The following is a 22,217-nucleotide window of genomic DNA, read 5'->3' as shown; positions in this document are numbered from 1 at the left end:
ATCACTGACAAGGAAGAACTAGTCAAAGAACTTCAACATTTAAGAAACACTTTCCTTCAAAATGGCTATAGTGAGCATACCATTTCCAGACTACTCAACTGACATGAGACCAGAGCAATTTCTAATGATTAGCTCTGTTTCCATAAAACTAGCAAGAATATAAAATCAAAGTGGTATTCCCCCCCCCCCCCCGTGCACGCTATCAAGGTGAGATCACTACTAAGATCTGCAAAACCTCAACATAGCCCACTTTATTATCTGTGTGTTTATCGGCTATGGTTTGATTGCCAGTCATCTTACTATGTACAGACAGAAAAATCAATTGAACAATGCATTGAAGAACATGTTTGAGATATTGAACACCATAGAAATGAAGCCTCAGCTTTGTCATCACACGTGCTCTCTTCAGTTGATTCACAAGACGCTTCGCAAATGAGACATCGAGTTTTAAGGGATAAATCAGAATTATTACACCGTTGTTATGATACAACAGAAAAAAAAATATGGGAATCTTTGGAAATAGCATTAGATCCTAAACATTTAAATATTAACCAAAGTATTAACTTGTCTGCATACATCCTAGCCTTCATTAGTCAAACATATTCACATGACTGTGTAAACACACAAAGTCTGGAACGATTAGAAATAATTTAAAAAATAACATCAGTCTCTTCTGTAGAACTGCATAACAGTTGTCACCTTTGATAATCCTTACTGTTTTCACTATGAGAGTGAAGGAGTGAACTGCAAAAAATGGTCATCAAATAATTGAACTGCCCTCTTCTGAATAGCACCAAGCATTCTTTAAATGTACCATCCCAAATGTGTGAGCGGTATGCTAAGGCTAGGCAGATTTAGAATTACTAGTTTAGAAGCTCATTTTTCAGAGAACCGAATAAAATATGGTTTAGATGTGTTTATGCCAGAAGATAGAGTTAGGCCTGACTTAATGCCTGTAGTGGCCAAAGGTGTTTAGCCAGCCAGCCCAAAAAGAGAAATCTGATTCTGTTTGGTAATCTGGGTATTATGAAGAGTAAGGGGGAGAGAATTGAAATCTCCCTCTTCAAGAGATAACATAGGACTATGTTTTGGTAGAAATGAGGTTCACAAAATTATTCTTGCCCCACTGAAATATAGAAAGGAAATCGGCATTTAAGGCATTGACTATGTACGGAAGATCTTGAAGCTTCTATGTTGTGCACTATAATGTTTCTTAACTGATGAAGAGGAATAGTGTATACCCATCAGCATAGTTATGAATAGGTGAGTGAGGAAAGGTGATTTTTGGACAAGAGAAAGAGAATAGATAAAAGTGCAAAATACGGCTAGTATTTGTGGGGATATCAGAAAGAGGAAGCATCATATAGGGGTACCGATAGTTCACTGAGTAGATCGCCGTGTTAGACCTGATTAAATTCTAGAAATATCAAGAGCAACCCCAAATCTTTCTATGGTTCATGTATCTGAATGATGACTAGGAGACTGTTTGCAGATATCACTAATGGCAAAATCCATATATCCTGTCACTAATTAGTGGTGAGCCTTCACATGACAAAGATGCTTGCTTGTTGATCTTGGAAATTCTGTGCATTATACAGGGTGTTCGGGATAAAGAAAATCTTTGTATCTATTAAATTTAATGAATTGACAAAAAAACATTACAGGCAGAGTTAATTACAATACTGTCAACAAGATTTACTCAAAATAACCACCATTAGCATCGATCACAGCTTCAATTCTGCTTCGGAACCTCGAACAAGCTGATGCTACAGTCTCCCTGGGAAGGGCCGCAAAAACTGTTTTAATTTTATCCATTAACTGGGCTTTTGTATTACTGGAAGTGCGATTGGTGTCTTTTTCAACTGCGCCCCATACAAAATAATCCATGGGGTTAAGGTCTGGGGAGTTTGGAGGCCAAACATTTGGACTGGTGAAGTCGTAGAAATTTTCAGACAACCATTTTTGACTTTTCCCAGAGGTGTGGCAAGGGGCCGAATCCTGCTGCCATACATACGGCCTACCATTGGCTACCCTTGTTATCCAGGGCTTGACTACAGTTAGCAACTCCACGAACAAAGCCCGAATTCCAATGCCAGGGTTCTTCAACACCTGTTCCTGCAGATTTGCGAGGAATTCTGCTGTACGAACGCAATCAGATCGTCTGCTAGGGATCTTTCTTCTTGCTACATCCTCGTAGTCACCATTGCAAGTCTCTAGTTCATGCCTGATTGTTTTTACTGTATTCAGGGAGCATTGGGCAGCAGTCGTAATATCCTTATTTTGATGGCGGGCACGAATCATCATGATACAAGTTATTCTCTTCCATGATTCAGGTGGGTTCCAGCTATCCATCCTTTCTGACATCTTGTATATGAATGAAGAAGGGTCCAAACTTTTAAATGAAGAGAAGTGTGTGTTAATACATGTAACTTACGGAAAAATATAATTAATTATAAATATGTCAAATTTATCCCGAACACCCTGTATTGTTGTACATTAATGGTTAATTTCAAATGTTCCTTACTACTGATACTGTTAGCCTGCTTGTAAACTCAGTCATTGTGATATCAGATGGTTTCATTTTATTCTCCTGAAAAAGTGTACCATGATGCACTCAAAGCTAGCAGAGAAGATAATTAACAACTTGATCACCTAATATTCTCCATGTGATAGCATGTTGGTGTCTGTAGTATTCAGGATTCTTCTGAATTTTTTCTCACAAAATACTAGGGAAGGCATTCAGTGAGCAATTTTTTGTAAAGTGGAACCACTTTGTCTTGGTCATCAATGCAAGAGCTTCAGGATGCCAGTAAGTCAAACTTTTCTTGGTGATATTATAACAGTACCATCTGGTTGTGAGAGAAGTGGAATGTGGATGGACAGAAGTTGTATTCAATGGTCTTGCCACAGGACAAGAAGACTATTTAGTCATTTGAATAGGAGGCGAGTTTTCTGTATTTGACCCATTCATCTAATCAGATTTGTTGATAGCAGATATAAATCTAAGATATTTCATGTGCAAACATTGTTTGCTTACACTTGGATAAAGGATTAGACCAATATAATTTCTTGGCATCTTTTAATTATAGATATAAATCTAATTAACCATTATATATATCACTTGTGCTCTATTACCAATGTTATATCCAAATGCAGCCAACATTATTCAACTAGGGGAATAAGTAGAATTTGGAAGTTTTTAGTGCAATAGTAAATTTGTCTAGAGGACTGTTAAGATTTTAGAAAAACTGGCAAGAATCATATACAGAATTGGGCAGATGAGGGCAATATTATTTATGCAAGCCAGCATGGATTTGTTAAGGGATGCATTTGTTTTGACTTTCCAAGGGCATTTGACATAGTGCGTGCCACATGACAAGATGGTTTTTTAACATGTGGATTTGAGCATCAGCTTAGTACACATGGGAGAGTGATATCAGGGAGTAGGAAGGTTACAAACATTACTGTTCAATCTTTATGTCAATGATATTGTCCCTGACCTACAGGGAGATGTTCAAGTGTTTGCAGATGATGTGAATCTTAGGAGAATTATTAGTAATAGTACTGATGTTTTGATTCTTCAAGTGGATATGTGGATGCCAGATAACATTCACCATTCATCTGCTTATTGGAAAGGAGGGCAGATGAATGGGTATGTCAGTTTACAACTAAATTTAAGGTTTTCGAATTTGGGATCCATAGATGGGATGTTTCATACTCGCTTGGTAAAGTTATACTGAAAGAAATTGAGGAAACAAGGGATTTTGGAGTAATTATAGATAGAAATTTGAAGTTCAGAGGATATATTGTAAAGATTGTGAAGAACTCAGATAACTGCTGCAATACTGAGGAGGTATTAACCACAAGAGATAAAAGGGTAGTATTGGTTACATTGTATAAAGCTTTGATTACACCACATCTGGATTTCTGTGCTTAGATCAATGAATTTCAAGCGGATGAAATAACTTTTGAATAGGATGCAGAGATGAATAAAAAAAATGATATCAGGAGTCTACAGTGTTGATTATGAAAACAGACCAAAAGCATGCAAACTACAGAGTTTGGCAGTTAGAAGATGAAGAGGAAGGGATATGATTGAGCCATTTATGCTGTTGGAAGATTATAATCAGATTGACACTGGGGAGATTTTTCATATTGTAGAATGAGGGGAAGAAACAAGGACAAGAGACATCCCTGGAAGTTGTGAGTGAAAGAATTAGAAGTAAATTTTTGCATGGAGAGTGGTAGGAGAATGGAATGTATTGCCTGAGAGGGTGGTAAAAATGCAAATGGTGGATGAGTTTAAGGAGTAGTATGATAGACTGCATTGTTTAGTACTGACCTCCCATAATGAGTCTTGTGACTCTATGGAGGTCGGAAATAATAATAATAAACCAAACATATATGACATAATAATAATAATAAAGATATCTTTTGTACAAAAATGTGTACAAAACATTTTTGTCCATGTTTTGTACACATCTTGGGTATGAAATCAATAGAATAAAAACAAACACACTGAGAAAATCAACAATACAGCCATTAATGTTGAGTTGTTTTCTGATACTAAATTAGAACTTCCTGACACTGGGAATATTACTTCAATGTTGCAAAGCTATGCATTTTTTGCCAAAGATGGAATGAGGTTTATCACATTAGAGGAACTTCAGGAGGTGCAGACTAATATTAAGGCAAGGGATCTGAGAATCTTGGTGGATGGATAGGAACTGAAGTTCAGGGGACACATTGTGAAAGTTGTAAGGTTACTAAGAAATTTGCTACCATAATGTGAAGAACCCTCGCAAGTATAGATAAAGTGATAATTCCACTGTATAAGGAACTAATCAGACCCCATTTGGATTTCTGTGCACAGATATAAAAATGAATAAGACATCTCAGGACTCTGGAATGTCGAGTATAAGGACAGATTAAGGAGAATATGTGGTCTGCAGAGCTTGGTAGATAGGAGGAGAGGTGATATGTGTGAGATGTATAAGCTGGTGGGAAGAACCTATCAGAGAGATACAGAGGAATTATTGCAAAGGATAATGGGTGATGGGAGAAAGAGGTGATTCCTGAAAACTGTAATGCGAGTAATGAAGTGCAAAGGAGGCCTTTTTTTTTTTTGTAAGGCAGGTTGTGAATGAGTGGAACATGTTGCCGGTGTGAGTGTCGCAGTGGTGAATATCTCCAGGCAAGGTATGAAAGGTATTGTGATATATGTGTTTGACCTCCTGTGATGAGTCTTCAGACTCTATGGAGGCTTGGAAGTAATACTAATATTGACACTTTAGTCAAAGCAATAACAATACCCAATTCATACTAAAGTCCAAACAAAAAAAAAATAGTTATGACAAGCAGAGTCAAGGAATTATTAAGCTGCCCTGCCATTAAGGCAATTTATTATTATTATCATCTTCAGACTTCCATCATCAAAGACTCATTGTGGGAGGTTTCTCTGTTTTACACACACACAGAGCTCATCATACCATGTCTTAAATACATTCATACATTTAGCCAGACTACAGTGCCCCAAAGACTAAGATCCCGACATAGCTTTCCAGCAACCATTGAACGACCTAAAAACCTTCCAGAGACAAGACTTCAACAATGGCTTGCACTATACTCTGAGAATAATACTGGTATTCCAACAGCTGAGCATCTTCCACGTGGTGCCCACTTGGACTGGAATACTTGGAAAAGCCTCAACAGACTATGAACAGTAGGACGCTACAAACTAAATCTCATTAAATGGGGCTATCTTCATTGGACCAGATAATTGTGAGTGTGGGGAAACCAAGTCCATGGAACACCTTTCTTGGCCTTTTCTTCAATCTTTAATTGCCTTGCACAAAAAAGGATCTTATATCCTGCACAGAAAGAGCAGTTGATTGTATAAGAGGAATTCCGACCAGATTTATTGTATATAACTTATATATAGTTTCTTTTTCCTTCATATTTTACCTATTATTCCCTGTATAATTTACCTATTCAATTTAAGCTGTTCTCATTTGTAATGTAACCTAATTTGTTGTAAATAATGTTGTACCAATTACTTACTACTGTACCACTTGTGTTTGGATATGAAATAAATAAATACATTCACATTCTCTGCAGTCACCACACTCTCATTCCCTTGTTCACATCTTCTTTATATAGCTTATGGGAATCTTCCACCATTCCATGAAAAACCTCTTCAACATCATTCATAGTGAAGAATTTATGGAGACACAACACATGTGTTAGAATAATTACTTTGTTTAAACTTTAGGAAAGTAACATTCAACGTTTTGACCTCTGTGTTGATGTCATCATCAGAAAAAATACATACTTATAAGATACAAGCTACATGACACTGCACTATACAAAAGTAAGATTAATCTAAATGCTTGTTAATCGTTTAACCTAGCCCGACCTCTTGTGAAAAAAAAAAAATAAAGAGCCACCGTAGCTCAGTCAGTATAGACAAAGCCCTTTGGTCAGAAAGACCTGAGATTGATTCCCCATCAGTGATGTGAAGAACCTTTATCTGGTCGCTTTCAACTAAAGGTGAGTTAGCCGTTCTCATACGGAGGTATGGGGTTTTTTTCACCCAGAAAAACTCAGGTTTTTCGTTCCCCAGAACAGACCAACCGGCCCATGAACACAGACATAAGACACACTGAGAGGCATAGGACTAACCACTTTATCCTCGATACAGTAGTAGTTAAATGTAGAAAAATCCTCAACACTGAAAGGTAAAAGAGGAGGGAAGGAATAAGAAAAAAGAAATTAAATTAAATTAAAAATTTTAAAAACTTCACAAAAAAATATAAAAATTTAAAAAAATATTTAAATAAAAACAAAATATATAAATGGAACTATATTAAATATTTCTAAAGTCCTCTCTGTTTGAGCTTGTTCGTGTTGCTATACAGATTGCAGATGGGTCCTCCATATTCTTCGAATGATTAATCCATCATTTTTGTTCAGGTTTGGATAATGATGGATTAATCATTCCAAGAATATGGAGGACCCATCTGCAATCCATATAGCAACAAGAACAAGCCCAAACAGAAGAAGATCTCAATACGAGAGGAGTTTAGAAATGTTTAATGTAGTTCCGTTTATATTTTGTTTCATTTAATTTTTTAATTTATTTTATTTTTTTTTTTTCACAAGAGGTCAGGCTGGATTAAATAATTCAAGCATTTAGATTCATCTTACTTTTGTATAGTGCAGTGTCATGTAGCTTGTATCTTATATGTATTTTTCCTGATGATGGTCTCAATACAGAGGTCGAAACGTCGGATGTTACTTTCCTAAAGTTTAAGTAAAGTAATTATTCTAACACGTGTTGTGTCTCCATAAATTCTTCACTATGAATGCTGACCACCGTGTAACCTTAAAAGAAAGACTCTTCAACATTGATCTGATAACAATCCCTTTATCCCCCATCCCACTCCTCCTATTCACTAGACTCTGCAAATTGCATTTTCTCAATCATTCTTCATACTCAACATTCCAGAGACCAGAAACCATCTTAGTCAATGGACTCTGGACCCTTTCAAATATCTCATCATCTTTTTGAAAACCAGGTGACTAAATCTGTGCACAGTAGTCCATATGTAGCCTAATCAAGGCCTTATACAATGAAACCATAATCTTACTTCTATAAGTCATTCTCAGTATCATTTCCAGATTTCGTTGTGATGTTCTTACAATTTGAGCTTTGTATCCTCTAAATTTTAGGTTCCCACCCACTGTTAATTCCAGATCTCTTATTTCCCCACTGACTGTATACTCTGCATTCTGGAAATCCCACTCCCATGCACATCCACTCAGTTTATTCAAGTCCTCTTGTAAAGCCACAGCATCGGCTCTACTCCTCATAGTTCTTCCCAACTTTGCATCATTTGCAAACAACTAAATATCCCCATTCAAACCTTCTTCAACATCATTAACATACAAGTTAAACAGTAATGGTCCTAAAACAGACCTCTGAGGCATAACCTCAGAGGTCTGTGAAAGACACCGCTAGTGACTTTCTCTTTCAGAATATTGCTTGCCCACACACAATTTGCTGATACCTATCAGATAGTCAAGTTTCAATTTGCTGTCTGATAGGTATCAGCACTTATCATGTGGAAATCTATCAAAAACCTTTGCAAAATCTAAGCATACCACTGTTTATGCATGCATCTCCCTTGCATACAAGGGAGATGCATACTATTATACCTAATAAAGTAATCAGACATGGTCTTCCTTTACCAATCCAATGCTGTCAATCAAAGAGAATGTTACTGTTGTCAACCCAATTCTGGATATTGTTCCACACAAACCTCTCCACAACTGACATACCAATAGGCCTATAATTTGAAGCTTGAATCTTATCATCTCCCTTAAAGCAGTATAATCTTGCCTTTCTTCCACTCCTTTGAAACTATTAATAATGCCTTCATGTATTTTGAGTAAATAGCATTTTCTACAAGGCAAAACTGCTCAGGTTCATGGTACTTGATGTAATTTTTATGTTACTGAAGAACAGAGGCAGATTTTCTGAAATGACCATTAAGGAGCCTAAGAATTTTAGAGATACCTACAGATAATCCTTCAACATAAGAGATAGAAATACAATTAATTTCATCATGGAAGAAAGAAGGCAACGTCCTGTAACTACTGATTGCTTTGTTGATAAAGGATTCATTAAAACAATTAACTACGAGCCTTTAATTATTTTCACTTTTAGTATTACTTGAATGTTGTTGCCATATTGCATCGTTACTTTGTTCATTTTTCTGTTTTCTGTTGTGTGTATATTTTTCTTCTTTCTATTCATTTTACACTGAAGATACTTATGAAAAGTAGGCAAAAATTTTATGTTAATAAAACTTTTTTTTACATAAGCTTGTATTATTATTAGTTCAGAGAATTATCACGTTTAATAAAATTCTAATCATAAGAAATACAAACCTTTACAACTCCATGGCTATGCATAGTCACACAGTTAATAGGCTCTATAGAAAGTTGGTATAAGGCATGTACAGCTGAATAGCGAACATTTTCATCTGGAGATTTCAGATATTCAACCAAAGGAACAACTACCTCTGCTTTTCCAAATTCAATTCTGTTTGACTTCCAGGGACAGCAAGATGCAATAGCATCAGCTAAATGATGCTGTAATTGAACATTTTTCTAGAAGAACAAAAAAAAAAAAAAGCTATATATAAACAAAGTAGATGCATTAATAGTACTTCTCATTAATGATATTTATATTCCAAAATAAACAAAATATTGAAAAGCAGGATGAGCTGTGTTGCTCCATAGCAGTTTGATAATAAGGTTAATTGAAAAAGTTTGTGGTCTTGCATATGTAAAAGTTAAAGTTTTCCTAAAAACACACTATAATTTAATTCCATGAGTATTTGAAAGTTTTTTAATTTTTTTTAAATTTAAATTTAAAAAGCTAAATTTATTATTATTATTTTTTTTTTCGGACCATGAACATTTTGAGTAACTCATTATTTGCTGTGCCATATACCCTAATGAGGTATATGGGATACTACAATAATTCTATATAACTATGATTATTAATATATAATTTCCTAATAACAATAGTCTGCTATTTATTAGAGTCTAGTTGCTAGAGAATTCCTAACTATCAATTCATCTAAATTTGGTTTTCCTCTATCATATTTGAAGCAAATATGATAGAGGAAATGCATAGGCCTGTTTTGCTAAACTTTCATCTTTCATTCTATTTAAATGATTATTCCATCTTAAATTAATTCTGCTTATATTTTCTCATTAACTATTATAGTGTACGATGACTGTTTTCTCATTAATCATTGTATTTTGCCAACAGAATCAACAAAACTGGTATGGCAGGAAGTCAACTGAATAAATTCATATGGAATAAGAGAGAAATTAGTCAGAACACTAAATTAGCTGCATACGAGACAGTGTTCAAACCAATTTTAACTTATGGATCTGAGAGCTGGGTTAGAAGTAAAACACTTGACCAAAGACTAGAGACTGCAGATATGAGAGTCCTGAGAAAGATTAAGGGCATGAACAGATGCCATCAATGGCAATATCATATTAAAAACAAGGATATTAGAAAAGAAAACTTGACATTGTTACCATCCAAGAATGTCTTAGCAGAGCTAATCTCAGGTGGTATTGGTCACTTAAACAGAATGGGAGGGAGAGGAAAGATTAGCAAAACAAGTGTTCTCTGTTAGGTTGGCAGGAAAAAAGGCCCAGAGCAAGACCAAGATATAGGTGGATTGATATGGTAAAAGGTGCCTTAAAAGATAGAAATATAAGATCTGATAATGTTGGAGTCTTGATAGGTAACAGATTGATTTGGAGGAAAATTGTAGATAGGAAGTTAGTAATGATGTGTATTTTTTTTATATAGTACTATCATATCCTACATCCCTTGAGGGTACATGTCAGGAATTTGATGATGATGGTTTTCCTATTGATTTTTTCCTCTATCATATTTGCTTCAAACACCTGTTTTGCTAAACTTGCACTTTCCATTCTATTTAAATGATTATTCCATCTTAAATTAATTCTACTTCTATTTTCTCATCAACTATTATAGTGTGTGATGGCTGTTTTCTCATCAATCCTTGTACTTTGCCATTGTTTCTGGTTATAACGGAAACTTATAGGAATTTTATGTTGAGTCTTTGGAACAGTATCAATGCTATAAGTTTGCTAAAATAAGAGCTGACTGCATCTCTGGCCTCCATGCTCAACCAAGTGGATGGCATCTCTGCTTTTCAACCTACAGACTGTAGGTTTACATCCCACTGTGGCTAAGGAGGTTTCTAAATGTCTTTACATTGCATTGCAGATGATTTTCATTGCTTAGTGTGATACTACTTGATGTGTCCTATTTGGTCTCTAGACCAGGACTCCCACTCTTTCTAATACTGACACCCACCCACCCATTGTACTAACATGTTATGAGTTAGCCAGTCTCAATATAGAGGTGACAGGGTTTTTGATTTCCTGGAAACTTGGGTTTCTCATCTTTCAAAAGACAGTGAATAATACCGTGGAAGCAAAGGAAAACAGCAATGAGGAAACAAGGTATAAGGTAAGCAAAGAAATGAATGACAGGCCAACAGATAGTGCGGTTGAAAGGATGCAGGACTTGAAGAATGAGTCGATCAGAATGAAAAGTGAGATGAAGAATATGCACAATGAGATCAGAAGTTTGATGGATAGGAATGAGAGATTGCAAAAGGATAGACTGAAGGAAAATAAAGAAAAAGAGGTGATGAATGACTAAAAAGCACCAATGTATGGAAATTCCATTATTAGAGATGTAGTAAATCTGAAGGTCCACAAAGTCTGTTTTCTAGGAGGGAGGATTAGCAGGATAATTGATGTTTTGGATATGAGAAGTAAACAAGTAAAAGAGTTAGTGGTGGCTGTGGGAACAAATGATTTAGTTGAACATAAAATGTAAGGATGGATATCAGGAGGCTATTGAGGAGAGCAAAAGATAACAGTTTGGTAAGAAAGGTGGTTAATATGTTGCCAAGATATGATGATGATGAGTCGACATGGAGAACAAGAATGTGTGGGATGCATTTGAGGGAAAGAAGTACAAAAGTGATGGCTTGCATTTAAATGGATTTAACATGAGTCAAATGGAGAGAGGTGATATATAAGGTAAACAATGATAAAGGTAATTTGGCAGAGGCAGGTGTGGGAGAAATCACAACCAATAAATGGGAAGGGTAGGACTGGTTATAGACCTAAAAGTGAATTGTTGAGTTGATTCACGAATGCCAGGAGCATCCAAAATAAACAAGATGACATTACTTGTCCCAAAACTGTTGGAATAAGTGAAACAGGATGGATAAGGATGATATCCTAATGGAAATGGAATGATATGATGTTTTTCGTGAGGATAGAAAGGACAAGAAGGGAGAGCAGAGTGAAACTGATGCTGGCATGGGAATTATGTCTGCACAAAGTGGAGATGCAAGAGGGAAAATAGTGACACTTGAGGTAGCATGGTATGAGGTAGATATTGACAGGAAGAGATATTTAGTTTAATGTTGCATAGGCCAGGGAATGTACAGGATGAAGAAATGTATAAGCAACTTGGATTAGTGAACAAGGGAAGAGTGATTATTGTGGGTGGTTTTAATTATGTAGAAAATTTTTTCACTCGGTTATAAATTAAATTAACCACCCAAATGGCCACATGGATAAAACATAACAAAAATATAAGTTTTTGTATCCATATTATTTCTACAGCATCCAAATGCTATAATAACTTCAATAGACACTTCACATCCATGTAATTATTGACATGTAAACACGTCAAGACTGGCTCGATGGTTAAACTGGCCAAGAAATTACAATTCTTGTTTAATCCTTTATTCAAGTGTAAGCAAACAAAGATTACTATTATTACTATTATTATTACGTGACACCTCCAGGGAGTCCAAAGACTAATCGAGGGGAGGGCACCTACTGTACAACTCTTTGTCTCGAACCACAACTATCATCATCTACACGAATGCCATCTACTGCCTACCACCACCACTACCACTAGTATTTTCACAGACGATCACAAACATCCATGCCCATGGCAGGATTCAAACCCACGGCCTTTTGGCTGGAGAGTGGATACGTTAACCACTCAGCCAACCAGGCCAGCAAAGAAATTTACAACGAGGCAGATTTGAACCACCGACCTATGGATAGTAGTACTGTTATACCTCTACAGTCCACCGCTCTGCCATTTGAATTGCATTTGGTTGCCTTTGCCATTTGATAGCAAACATTGTGAATTTAACTTATAGGATAGAATAATGAAATAAACATAATTAAATTCCTGATATATACCCTCAAAGAGATGTACAGGATATGATAGTACTATGAAAAATTACTTCATTACTAACTTCCTATTTAAAACTTTACTCCAAATCAATCTGTTACCTGTCAAGACGCCAACATTATCAGATCTTATATTTTTATCTTCTAAGGCACTTTTTACTGTATACCAACTTTTTACCAACCTGGCAGAGAACACTTGTTTTGCTAATCTTTCCTCTTCCATTCTGTTTAAGTGATCACAGAACCTGAGATTAGCTCTGCTAATGCATTCTTGGATGCTGACAATGTCAAGTTCTTTCATAATATCCTCGTTTTTAATATGATATTGCCATTGATGCCATCTGTTCATGCCTCTAATCTTTCTCAGGACTCTCATATCTACGGTCTCTAGTCTTTGGTGTTTTACTTCTGGCCCAGCTCTCAGATCCATAACTTAAATTTGCTTGAATACTGTCTTGTATGCAGCTAATTTAGTGTTTTGGCTAATTTCTCTCTCTCTTATAATAAATTTAGTTTACTCCTTTATTTCAGTGAGAGCAAACAAAGTTTGCGCCTGAAAATATCTTCAGGACTGAATATAGTGTTGCACTATCTTACCTGGGTAAGTGTTACAACACCAGGCAACTCGTAGCAAAGGTGGAGCAAGCTACCAACACTCCTAACTACCAACACTTCTCTCTCTCTCTTATTCCATATAAATTTATTCAGTTGACTTCCTACCATACCAGCTATGTTCGTTCTGTTGTCTATTTCCATATTTATTTTACCATCTTCACTAAAAATTGTGCTTAAGTAGCTGAAATGTTTTACTTGTTCTATATGTTCTCCTCTCACAATGCAGTTGATATTTTCAATGTTTCTGCCTATTTTCATTGTCTTTGTCTTTTTTAATGCTGACCTTCATACCTTATCTATTACAATGGTTATTTAATTTAGTCAGAGAATCTTGCAGACTTGTAGCGGATTTATTTAGAAGTATAACATCATCCGCATAAAGCAAACAGCTGAGATTAACATCTCCAATTTTGATATCATGTTTAATACCACTTTCCTTCATAATGTGATCCATATAGATAATGATTAACAGAAGGGATAATGTACATCCTTGTCTGACACCAGATTTAACATTAAACCAACTTCCTGTACTTCCTTCAATTGTAACTGCTGATTTACAACTCAAATAAAGACTAAGTATTGCTTGATACAATGCCCCATTGACACCATATAACTGTAGCATTTCAAATAGCTTCTCTCTTGGCACCTTTTCATATGCCTTTTCCAGATCTACAAAACTTAAATACTGATCTTTGTTATATTCCCATGATTTCTCAACTATATGTCGTAAAGTGAAAATCATTTCCTGACAGCCCTTATTTGGCCTGAATCTAGCTTGTTCTTCACCAAGCTTCCCTTCCACAATCTTTCTCAACTGTTTCTGAAGTATACTTGCATATATCTTTACCAGGAACACTCAGTAGAGAAATGCCTCTGTAATTCTCACATTCAGTTTTATTTCCCTTTTTATATATGGGTACTATGAGAGCTCTACTCCAATCATTTGGAATTCATCTTCCTGCATCCAGGCATTCTGAACTATGCAGTGCAGCCACTGTAAGACTTTTATACCTCCATATTTGAGCATTTCTGGACATTGACATGTAAAAATAAGGAAGTCATTTTCCTCTTTACAGGGATTTGATAAGACTTCATCTGGACTATTGTGTGGAAATGTGGTTTCCTGGTTTCCATGATGAAGCAGATGAAGCAGAGTGTTAAAGATAATATTGGAACTGTGCAATGTATATTATGAGGAAAGATTGAGAATTTGTGGAAAGACTGCAGACACTATCAAAGAGGAGAAAGGTGGTGATATGATAACAGCCTACAAGCTTCTGAAAGGGTCATATGGGTTACCAGAATATGGAATTTTTCATTTCATGGAGAATAGGGAGAGGACGAGGATTTTTCTTTCAGAGAGAAGTGCATGATTGGAATAGCTTGCCTTTGGAGGTGGTGAGTAAAGATAGTGTGAGTGAATTCAAAAGAAGGTATGATAGGTGGTGTGAGTGACATGTGGCCTCCTTCAATGAGTCTCTGATTCGCTGTAGACCTTCTCAAACAATTATAACAATAATAATTGATGCAAAATACATTGAAAAGATGCCATGTTCAAATAGAAATTTAAAATAGCATTACAAAATATGTCACTAAATCTGCACATTATCAAAAATTATAGCTATTATTCTGTAGTATTTTTTTTTTTTATTTAAGGGAATGCATGAATGTTTATATATATAACTATTCAGTTACAAAAATTCAGAATATTACAAAGGTCCTCTCTCCTTAGCCAGTAAAACAAAAGCAAAATTTCTGATGACCACTCCAACATGTACCTTTCTTCCAGAATTTCGAAAATATCATATGCATTTTATCTTAGAACATATATATATATATACAGGGTGTTCGGGATAAATTTGACATATTTATAATTAATTATATTTTTCCGTAAGTTACATGTATTAACACACACTTCTCTTCATTTAAAAGTTTGGACCCTTCTTCATTCATATACAAGATGTCAGAAAGGATGGATAGCTGGAACCCACCTGAATCATGGAAGAGAATAACTTGTATCATGATGATTCGTGCCCGCCATCAAAATAAGGATATTACGACTGCTGCCCAATGCTCCCTGAATACAGTAAAAACAATCAGGCATGAACTAGAGACTTGCAATGGTGACTACGAGGATGTAGCAAGAAGAAAGATCCCTAGCAGACGATCTGATTGCGTTCGTACAGCAGAATTCCTCGCAAATCTGCAGGAACAGGTGTTGAAGAACCCTGGCATTGGAATTCGGGCTTTGTTCGTGGAGTTGCTAACTGTAGTCAAGCCCTGGATAACAAGGGTAGCCAATGGTAGGCCGTATGTATGGCAGCAGGATTCGGCCCCTTGCCACACCTCTGGGAAAAGTCAAAAATGGTTGTCTGAAAATTTCTACGACTTCACCAGTCCAAATGTTTGGCCTCCAAACTCCCCAGACCTTAACCCCATGGATTATTTTGTATGGGGCGCAGTTGAAAAAGACACCAATCGCACTTCCAGTAATACAAAAGCCCAGTTAATGGATAAAATTAAAACAGTTTTTGCGGCCCTTCCCAGGGAGACTGTAGCATCAGCTTGTTCGAGGTTCCGAAGCAGAATTGAAGCTGTGATCGATGCTAATGGTGGTTATTTTGAGTAAATCTTGTTGATAGTATTGTAATTAACTCTGCCTGTAATGTTTTTTTGTCAATTCATTAAATTTAATAGATACAAAGAAGATTTTCTTTTTCCTTACGAAACTGTCAAATTTATCCCGAACACCCTGTATGTAGGCTGTTCAATAAGTAATAAGCCTATATTTATACAGAAAACAGATTACCTTTAATCGTCATCATTTACATGGTCTTTTTCGAAGTAACAACTGTGAGACATGATGCATTTGTCCCAATGTTGCGCCCACATCTTAAACACATGTGAGAGTCCGTTTTTTGAGAGTTCTGTCAAAACCCCCTCCGCAGCTTTTACACATGTTTTGTTACGTTCGAAATGACGGTCTCTTAGTGGTTTCTTGAGCTGAGGAAACAGCCAGAAATCGCACGGTGCGAAATCAGGACTGTATGGAGGGTGTGGTAAGATATCTGTGTTGTTCTTCTGCAAAACGTCCACTACGCAACCAGCAATATGTGGCCTTGCATTATTGTGGTGCAATAAGAAGCCACTCTTCAGCAATGGACGCTTCCTTTTGACGTGCTTGTTGATAATCACTGCTGTGTTGATCATTGTCTCTGCGATGGACGTTGAAGATCTTCCACATTTTGCCTTATTTCCTTAAAAGTTTTATGCCAGCGAAAAACACTTGCCCACGACATTGCTTCATCGTGGAAAGCTTCGTGTATCATGTTAAAAGTGCCCGATGCCGATTTTTGCAAACGCACACAAAATGTAATCGCATAACGCTGTTCCAAGGATGCTTCCATTTCGAAGACTGGTCGCGCACCTCATAGGCGCCGATGAGCACTTGCGTTTAGTCACATGACACTCTGGCACATCAGCCCGTATACGCCATCTATCAACCTGTTTTGTTAATATATACAGCAACATTTCTTTATTCCAATTCAACAATTCTTAATATTGTGATGAGTGGTTTTGCCACAGTAAAATTAGTCTTATTACTTATTGAACAGCCCACGTATATATATATATATATATATTTTTTTTTTTTTCAAATTTTTTCAGATTTGTTGAAATCTGAAAAAACACCCCAACTGAACATCACCAGAGTTAAAGATTGGTACTATCAACATAAGAAGCCCGAATGGCAAAGAAATGGAACTAGCTGAGAAATTAGATAAGTACCAGATCGACATAATAGGGGTGACTGAAACAAAAAAGACAAAAACTGGTGAGATCTTTCTGAGCAATAAATACAAAATGTTATATTCAGGCAATGACAATCAAGGAAAAGAAGGAGTAGTCATTGTATTCAATCCTAAATACGAGGCTAATCTTCTTGAATGGTAGGCAGACTCAAGTAGAGTGATGTGGGCAAATATCAGAATGGGAAACTGGATAATGAGACATTTGTGCCTATGGTCCCCACAGAAGGTTCTACTAGGTAGAAGTGGAATAAATTTTTTGAGGATTTAGAGAAAGCTTCTGACACAATGAAAAAGGAAAAGTTGGTCCTTGTTGGGGATCTAAATAGCAGAGTAGGAAATGATTTTCAGACATACAAAAATATTTGGGGAAAATTTGGAGAAAAGAGCAAAGCTAATAATAATGGCAAAATACCTGTTGGATTTCTGCTCAGGACACGGACTGGTTATCGCTAACACCATGTTCCAACATAAAAATGTGCACAAATTCACATGGAGAGAAGAGGCAAGGAATAAGAAAAGTCTCATTGACTATGTATTGTTGATATTGATGTTTTCTCCCTGGTGCAGAACACCAGAGTGTACAGAGGATTTGAAATTGGAAGTGATCACTATCTAGTCTTGAGCAGGATAAAATTGAATTTCATATTGAAGAGAATGACATGTAAGAAAGTTTTAAAGTGAATAAAAGTTGAGCGGCTCTCAGATGTGAACTGTAGACTAAAATATACAAACATTATTGAAGAAAAAATGAAAGAGTTTGAGAACAGGAATCAAACTTTGGAGATTCAGCGGCAAACTCTGAAGAAAACATTGATTGATTCTGCCAGAGAGGCATGTGGTGAAGTTATCTGCAAGGATAGAAAAATCAGAACTCCATGGTGAACACAGGAAGTTAAAGAGGCAGTGAAGGAAAAGAAGAAAGCATATCAAAAGTTCCTGGCAAATAAGTCAGCTTGTGCTCTTAGAGAATATAGAGACAAATGTAAGAAAGCTAAACACTGTGTAAAACTAGCTAAACAAAAGTCATGGGAGGACTTTGGCAAGAACATAGAAAATAAATATCAAGAAGGTGGCAAAATATTTTGGAGGTTATTAAAGAAGCTTAGAAATGGAGGAAAGAGTACTGTAAAAGGAGTTAGAGATGATAAAGGTGAAATGAAAATGGGAGAAAAAGATATCCTTGAAGTATGAAGTAATTACTTTGAGTAATTGCTAAATGAAACAAGCAATGCTAGCACAGTGGTAAAAAATACTCAACAGGCCAGTCAGGCCTGTTGAGTGTTTTTTATACATATCCATACTTGAAGTAGAAAAAGCTATCAAAGGCTTAAAATGTGGAAAAGGCAGCAAGAGTAGATGATATTCTAACAGAAATGCTGAAGTATGGTGGTATAAAAGTCTTGCAGTGGCTGCACTGCATAGTTCAGAAAGCCTGGAGAGAGAGGGATGAATTCCCAATGATTGGAGTAGAGCTCTCATAGTACCCATATATAAAAAGGGAAATAAAACTGCATGTGAGAATTACAGAGGTATTTCCATACTGAGTGTTCCTGGTAAGATATATGCAAGTATACTTGAAAAGCGGTTGAGAAGAACTGTAGAAGAAAAGCTTGGTGAAGAACAAGCTGGATTCTGGCCAAATAGAGGCTGTCAAGATCAGATCTTTACTTTACGACAAATAGTGGAGAAATCATGGGATTATAACAAAGATCTCTATTTGAACTTTGTAGATCTGGAAAAGGCATATGATAGGGTGCCAAGCTATTCAATACGTTACAGTTATATGGTGTCAATGGGGCAATATATCAAGCAATACTTAGTCTTTATTTGAGTTGTAAGTCAGCAGTTAGAATTGATGGAAGTACAGGAAGATGGTTTAATGTTAAATCTGGTGTGAAACAAGGATGTACATTATCCCCTCTGTTATTCATTATCTATACGGATCACATTATGAAGGAAAGTGGTATTAAACATGATATCGAAATTGGAGATGTTAATGCCAGCTCTTTGCTTTATGCGGACAATGTTATACTTATCAATAAATCCGCTATGAGTCTGCAAGATTCCTTGACTAAAATGAATAACTGTTGTAATAGATATGGTATGAAGGTCAGCAATAAAAAGACAAAGACAATGAAAATAGGTAGAAACATTGAAAATGTCACTGCATTGTGAACGGAGAACCTGTGGAACAAGTAAAACATTTCACCTATTTAGGTACGATTTTTAGTGAAGATGGTAAATTAAATATGGAAATAGACAACAGAATCAATAAAGCTGGTATAGCAGGAAGTCAATTGAATAAATTCATATGGAATAAGAGAAATTAGTCAGAACACTAAATTAGCTGTATATAAGACAGTGTTCAAACCAGTTTTAACTTATGGATCTGAGAGCTGGGTCAAAAGTAAAACACTTGACCAAAGACTAGAGACCACAGATATGAGAATACTGAGAAAGATTAGAGGCATGAACAGATGGCATCAATGGCAATATCATATTAAAAACAAGGATATTAGGAAAGAACTTGACATTGTCAGCATCCAGGAATGCATGAGCAGAGCTAATCTCAGGTGGTATGTCATTTAAACAGAATGGGTGAGGAAAGATTGGCAAAACCAATGTTCTCTGCCAGGTTGGCAGGAAAACAACCCAAAGGAAGACCAAGAAATAGGTGGATTGATACGGTTCAAAGTGCCTTAGATGACAGAAATATAAGATCAGTCTGTTAACTTGATATGTAACTGACTGATCTGGAGGAAAATTGTAGATAGGAAGTTAGTAATGATGTAAATTTTTCATGTGGTACTATCATATCCTGTACACCCTTTGAGGGTATATGGCAGGAATTTGATGATGATGATGAACAAAAAATATCTGAACCTATTTTTTCCTTTAAGTTATTTTGATATATAGAAAAAACTTCAAGCTTAGGATGCACTGGGTAATAGAAGCTAAATTTTAAATTTATATCTGGCAAGAGTGCACAACTAAACTGAAAGAACAGCCATAACATATATCTTCTTATAATGAAGCAATCTTACCAATGTCATTTTACATGTTTCTAATTTTTTTTTTTTTTGCTTGACATATAATTTTGATTTGTGTTTCATTCTGACATCCCATTTACAGTAACATCCTCTGATGAATGATCAAATCTGTAATATACTGTCTAAGGTAGCTGTCCTTGAAAAATGAAAAACTCGAGCCATTCATTTCCCAGTCGCTTAATTTCAGTCTATGCTACCATAATTAAAATCACTTGTATGATCATTCTTTTCTTATTTGCTATGCTAATTTGTTATACATTTCTTGTCACTGCCCTCCACAGTGCAAGATCAATAGCAACATCTAATTAAATATTTTATCCTGTGTGCCTCTACCTCATGTTATACTATCTCATTATGGGAGACAAATCAGAGGTAATCAGAGACAAATTTGGAGGTTATCAAACATGGGATATTGTCAGGTATAAAGAGATATATGTGGCAGTACAGAGCAGGTGATTATGATAAACTTAAGAGAGACAGATGGAAGGAGTGTTGTGGTATAAGAATCTTCAAGGGAAGTTTGTTAGCAGTGCATGGAAGGAAAATGGCTAAGAGGCATTTGAATGAAGCAGTATGAGACTGGATACCCAGAGTCAGAGCATAAATCAGATAAGAGTTAAATGGATGAATTACATAGTTAAGCAGGAATTGCAAAAAAAAAAAGAAAGAGAAAATGTAAAGAAAATGAAAATTATCAGCAGGCTCATGAGCAGTACAGTGCACAGGAAAGAAGGGTGACAAGCATGGAAAGGAAGGCAAAATCTCATTATGAGAAGAAATTAGATGAGAAGGCAAAAATAAATCAAATTCTTTTGCTACATGGTGAGTAAAAAGAAGAATGATTATGGTAGGATAAATTTAATGAATGCTGATGGTATGGAGCATGACAAAAGCAAAAGAAATAATTGAATTACTGAGTGATTACCGTGCAAGGATGTATCATCCAGGTGGAGATACTGTAGTGGCTGATGAGAATAGATAGTTGAGGAGGGACTTAAGAAAAGAAGAATATCACACAAAAAAACCCAATGGATTAGATGAAATGATGGCCTGTGAGAGGGACAGGTATAGTGGTAATGGATAGGGAACTTAAGCTCAGAGGGCTGGCTGCAAAAGTGAATGAAATACCTCAAACAATCACTTGGATATTGAAGAATATGCTGGCCTGGTTGGCTGAGTGGTTAGCATATCTGCTCTCCAGCCAAAAGGCTGTGGGTTCGAATCCCGCCATGGGCATGGATGTTTGTGATTGTCTGTGAAAATATTAGTGGTGGTCTGGCAAGTGGTAGATGGCATTGGCATAGTTGCAGTTCATTAATTGGCGGATTGAGTGGCAGAGATAGAGTTGCAGAGTAGGTATCCTCCCTCGATGAGTCTTTGGACTCCCTGGAGGTGTCATGTAATAATAATAATAATATTGAGCACGAGCTCCACAAGAAGAAGATAATGTGAAAAGAATATCGTGAGAATAAGAGTGAGAGGAGTTATGAAATATATAAAGCTCAGGCCAGAAAAATAACGAGTATTGTGAGAAAAGCTAAAACAGTGTATGAAAAGAAATTGGCCATGCAAGCTAAAGGCAATCCAAAAGAATTTTATCGTTATGCCGCAAGCAAAAGAAAGAATAACCTGGAAGAATAACTTTATTGAATGCAGATGGTACATGAGAGTCGGAAGCCAAGGCGATTGTTCAGTTAATGAGTGCTCACTTTGCTAAGATATATCAACCAGGTGTATGTAGCATGGTGCACAGTGCTACTGCTACATTGGATGAAGAGTTAGAGGTTTATGAAAAAGAGGTTGAAGAGCTCTTGCATAACCTGGATAAGAATTTGTCAATAGGGACAGATGGAATATCTGCCCATTTGTTAAAGGAATGTTCAGCTGAATT

General features: G+C 36.2%; 1 protein-coding gene across 1 annotated transcript in view; it reads right to left on the bottom strand.

Annotated features, from left to right (window-relative positions):
* The window catches only part of gudu (Armadillo repeat-containing protein gudu), a 319,933-nt gene that overhangs the window by 27,597 nt on the left and 270,119 nt on the right, over positions 1-22,217 (bottom strand). The window contains exon 12 of the mRNA XM_090413819.1: positions 8,953-9,174. Coding sequence (XP_090269945.1) covers positions 8,953-9,174 — 222 coding nt within the window. The remainder of the gene's footprint in view (positions 1-8,952; positions 9,175-22,217) is intronic.

The sequence above is a fragment of the Typopeltis vanoorti genome, chromosome 2 (assembly GCF_054136105.1).
Source record: "Typopeltis vanoorti isolate ZY-2024b chromosome 2, IOZ_Tvanoo_1.0, whole genome shotgun sequence".
NCBI lineage: Eukaryota > Metazoa > Arthropoda > Arachnida > Uropygi > Thelyphonidae > Typopeltis > Typopeltis vanoorti.
This window is presented reverse-complemented; position numbering and strand designations above follow the sequence as displayed.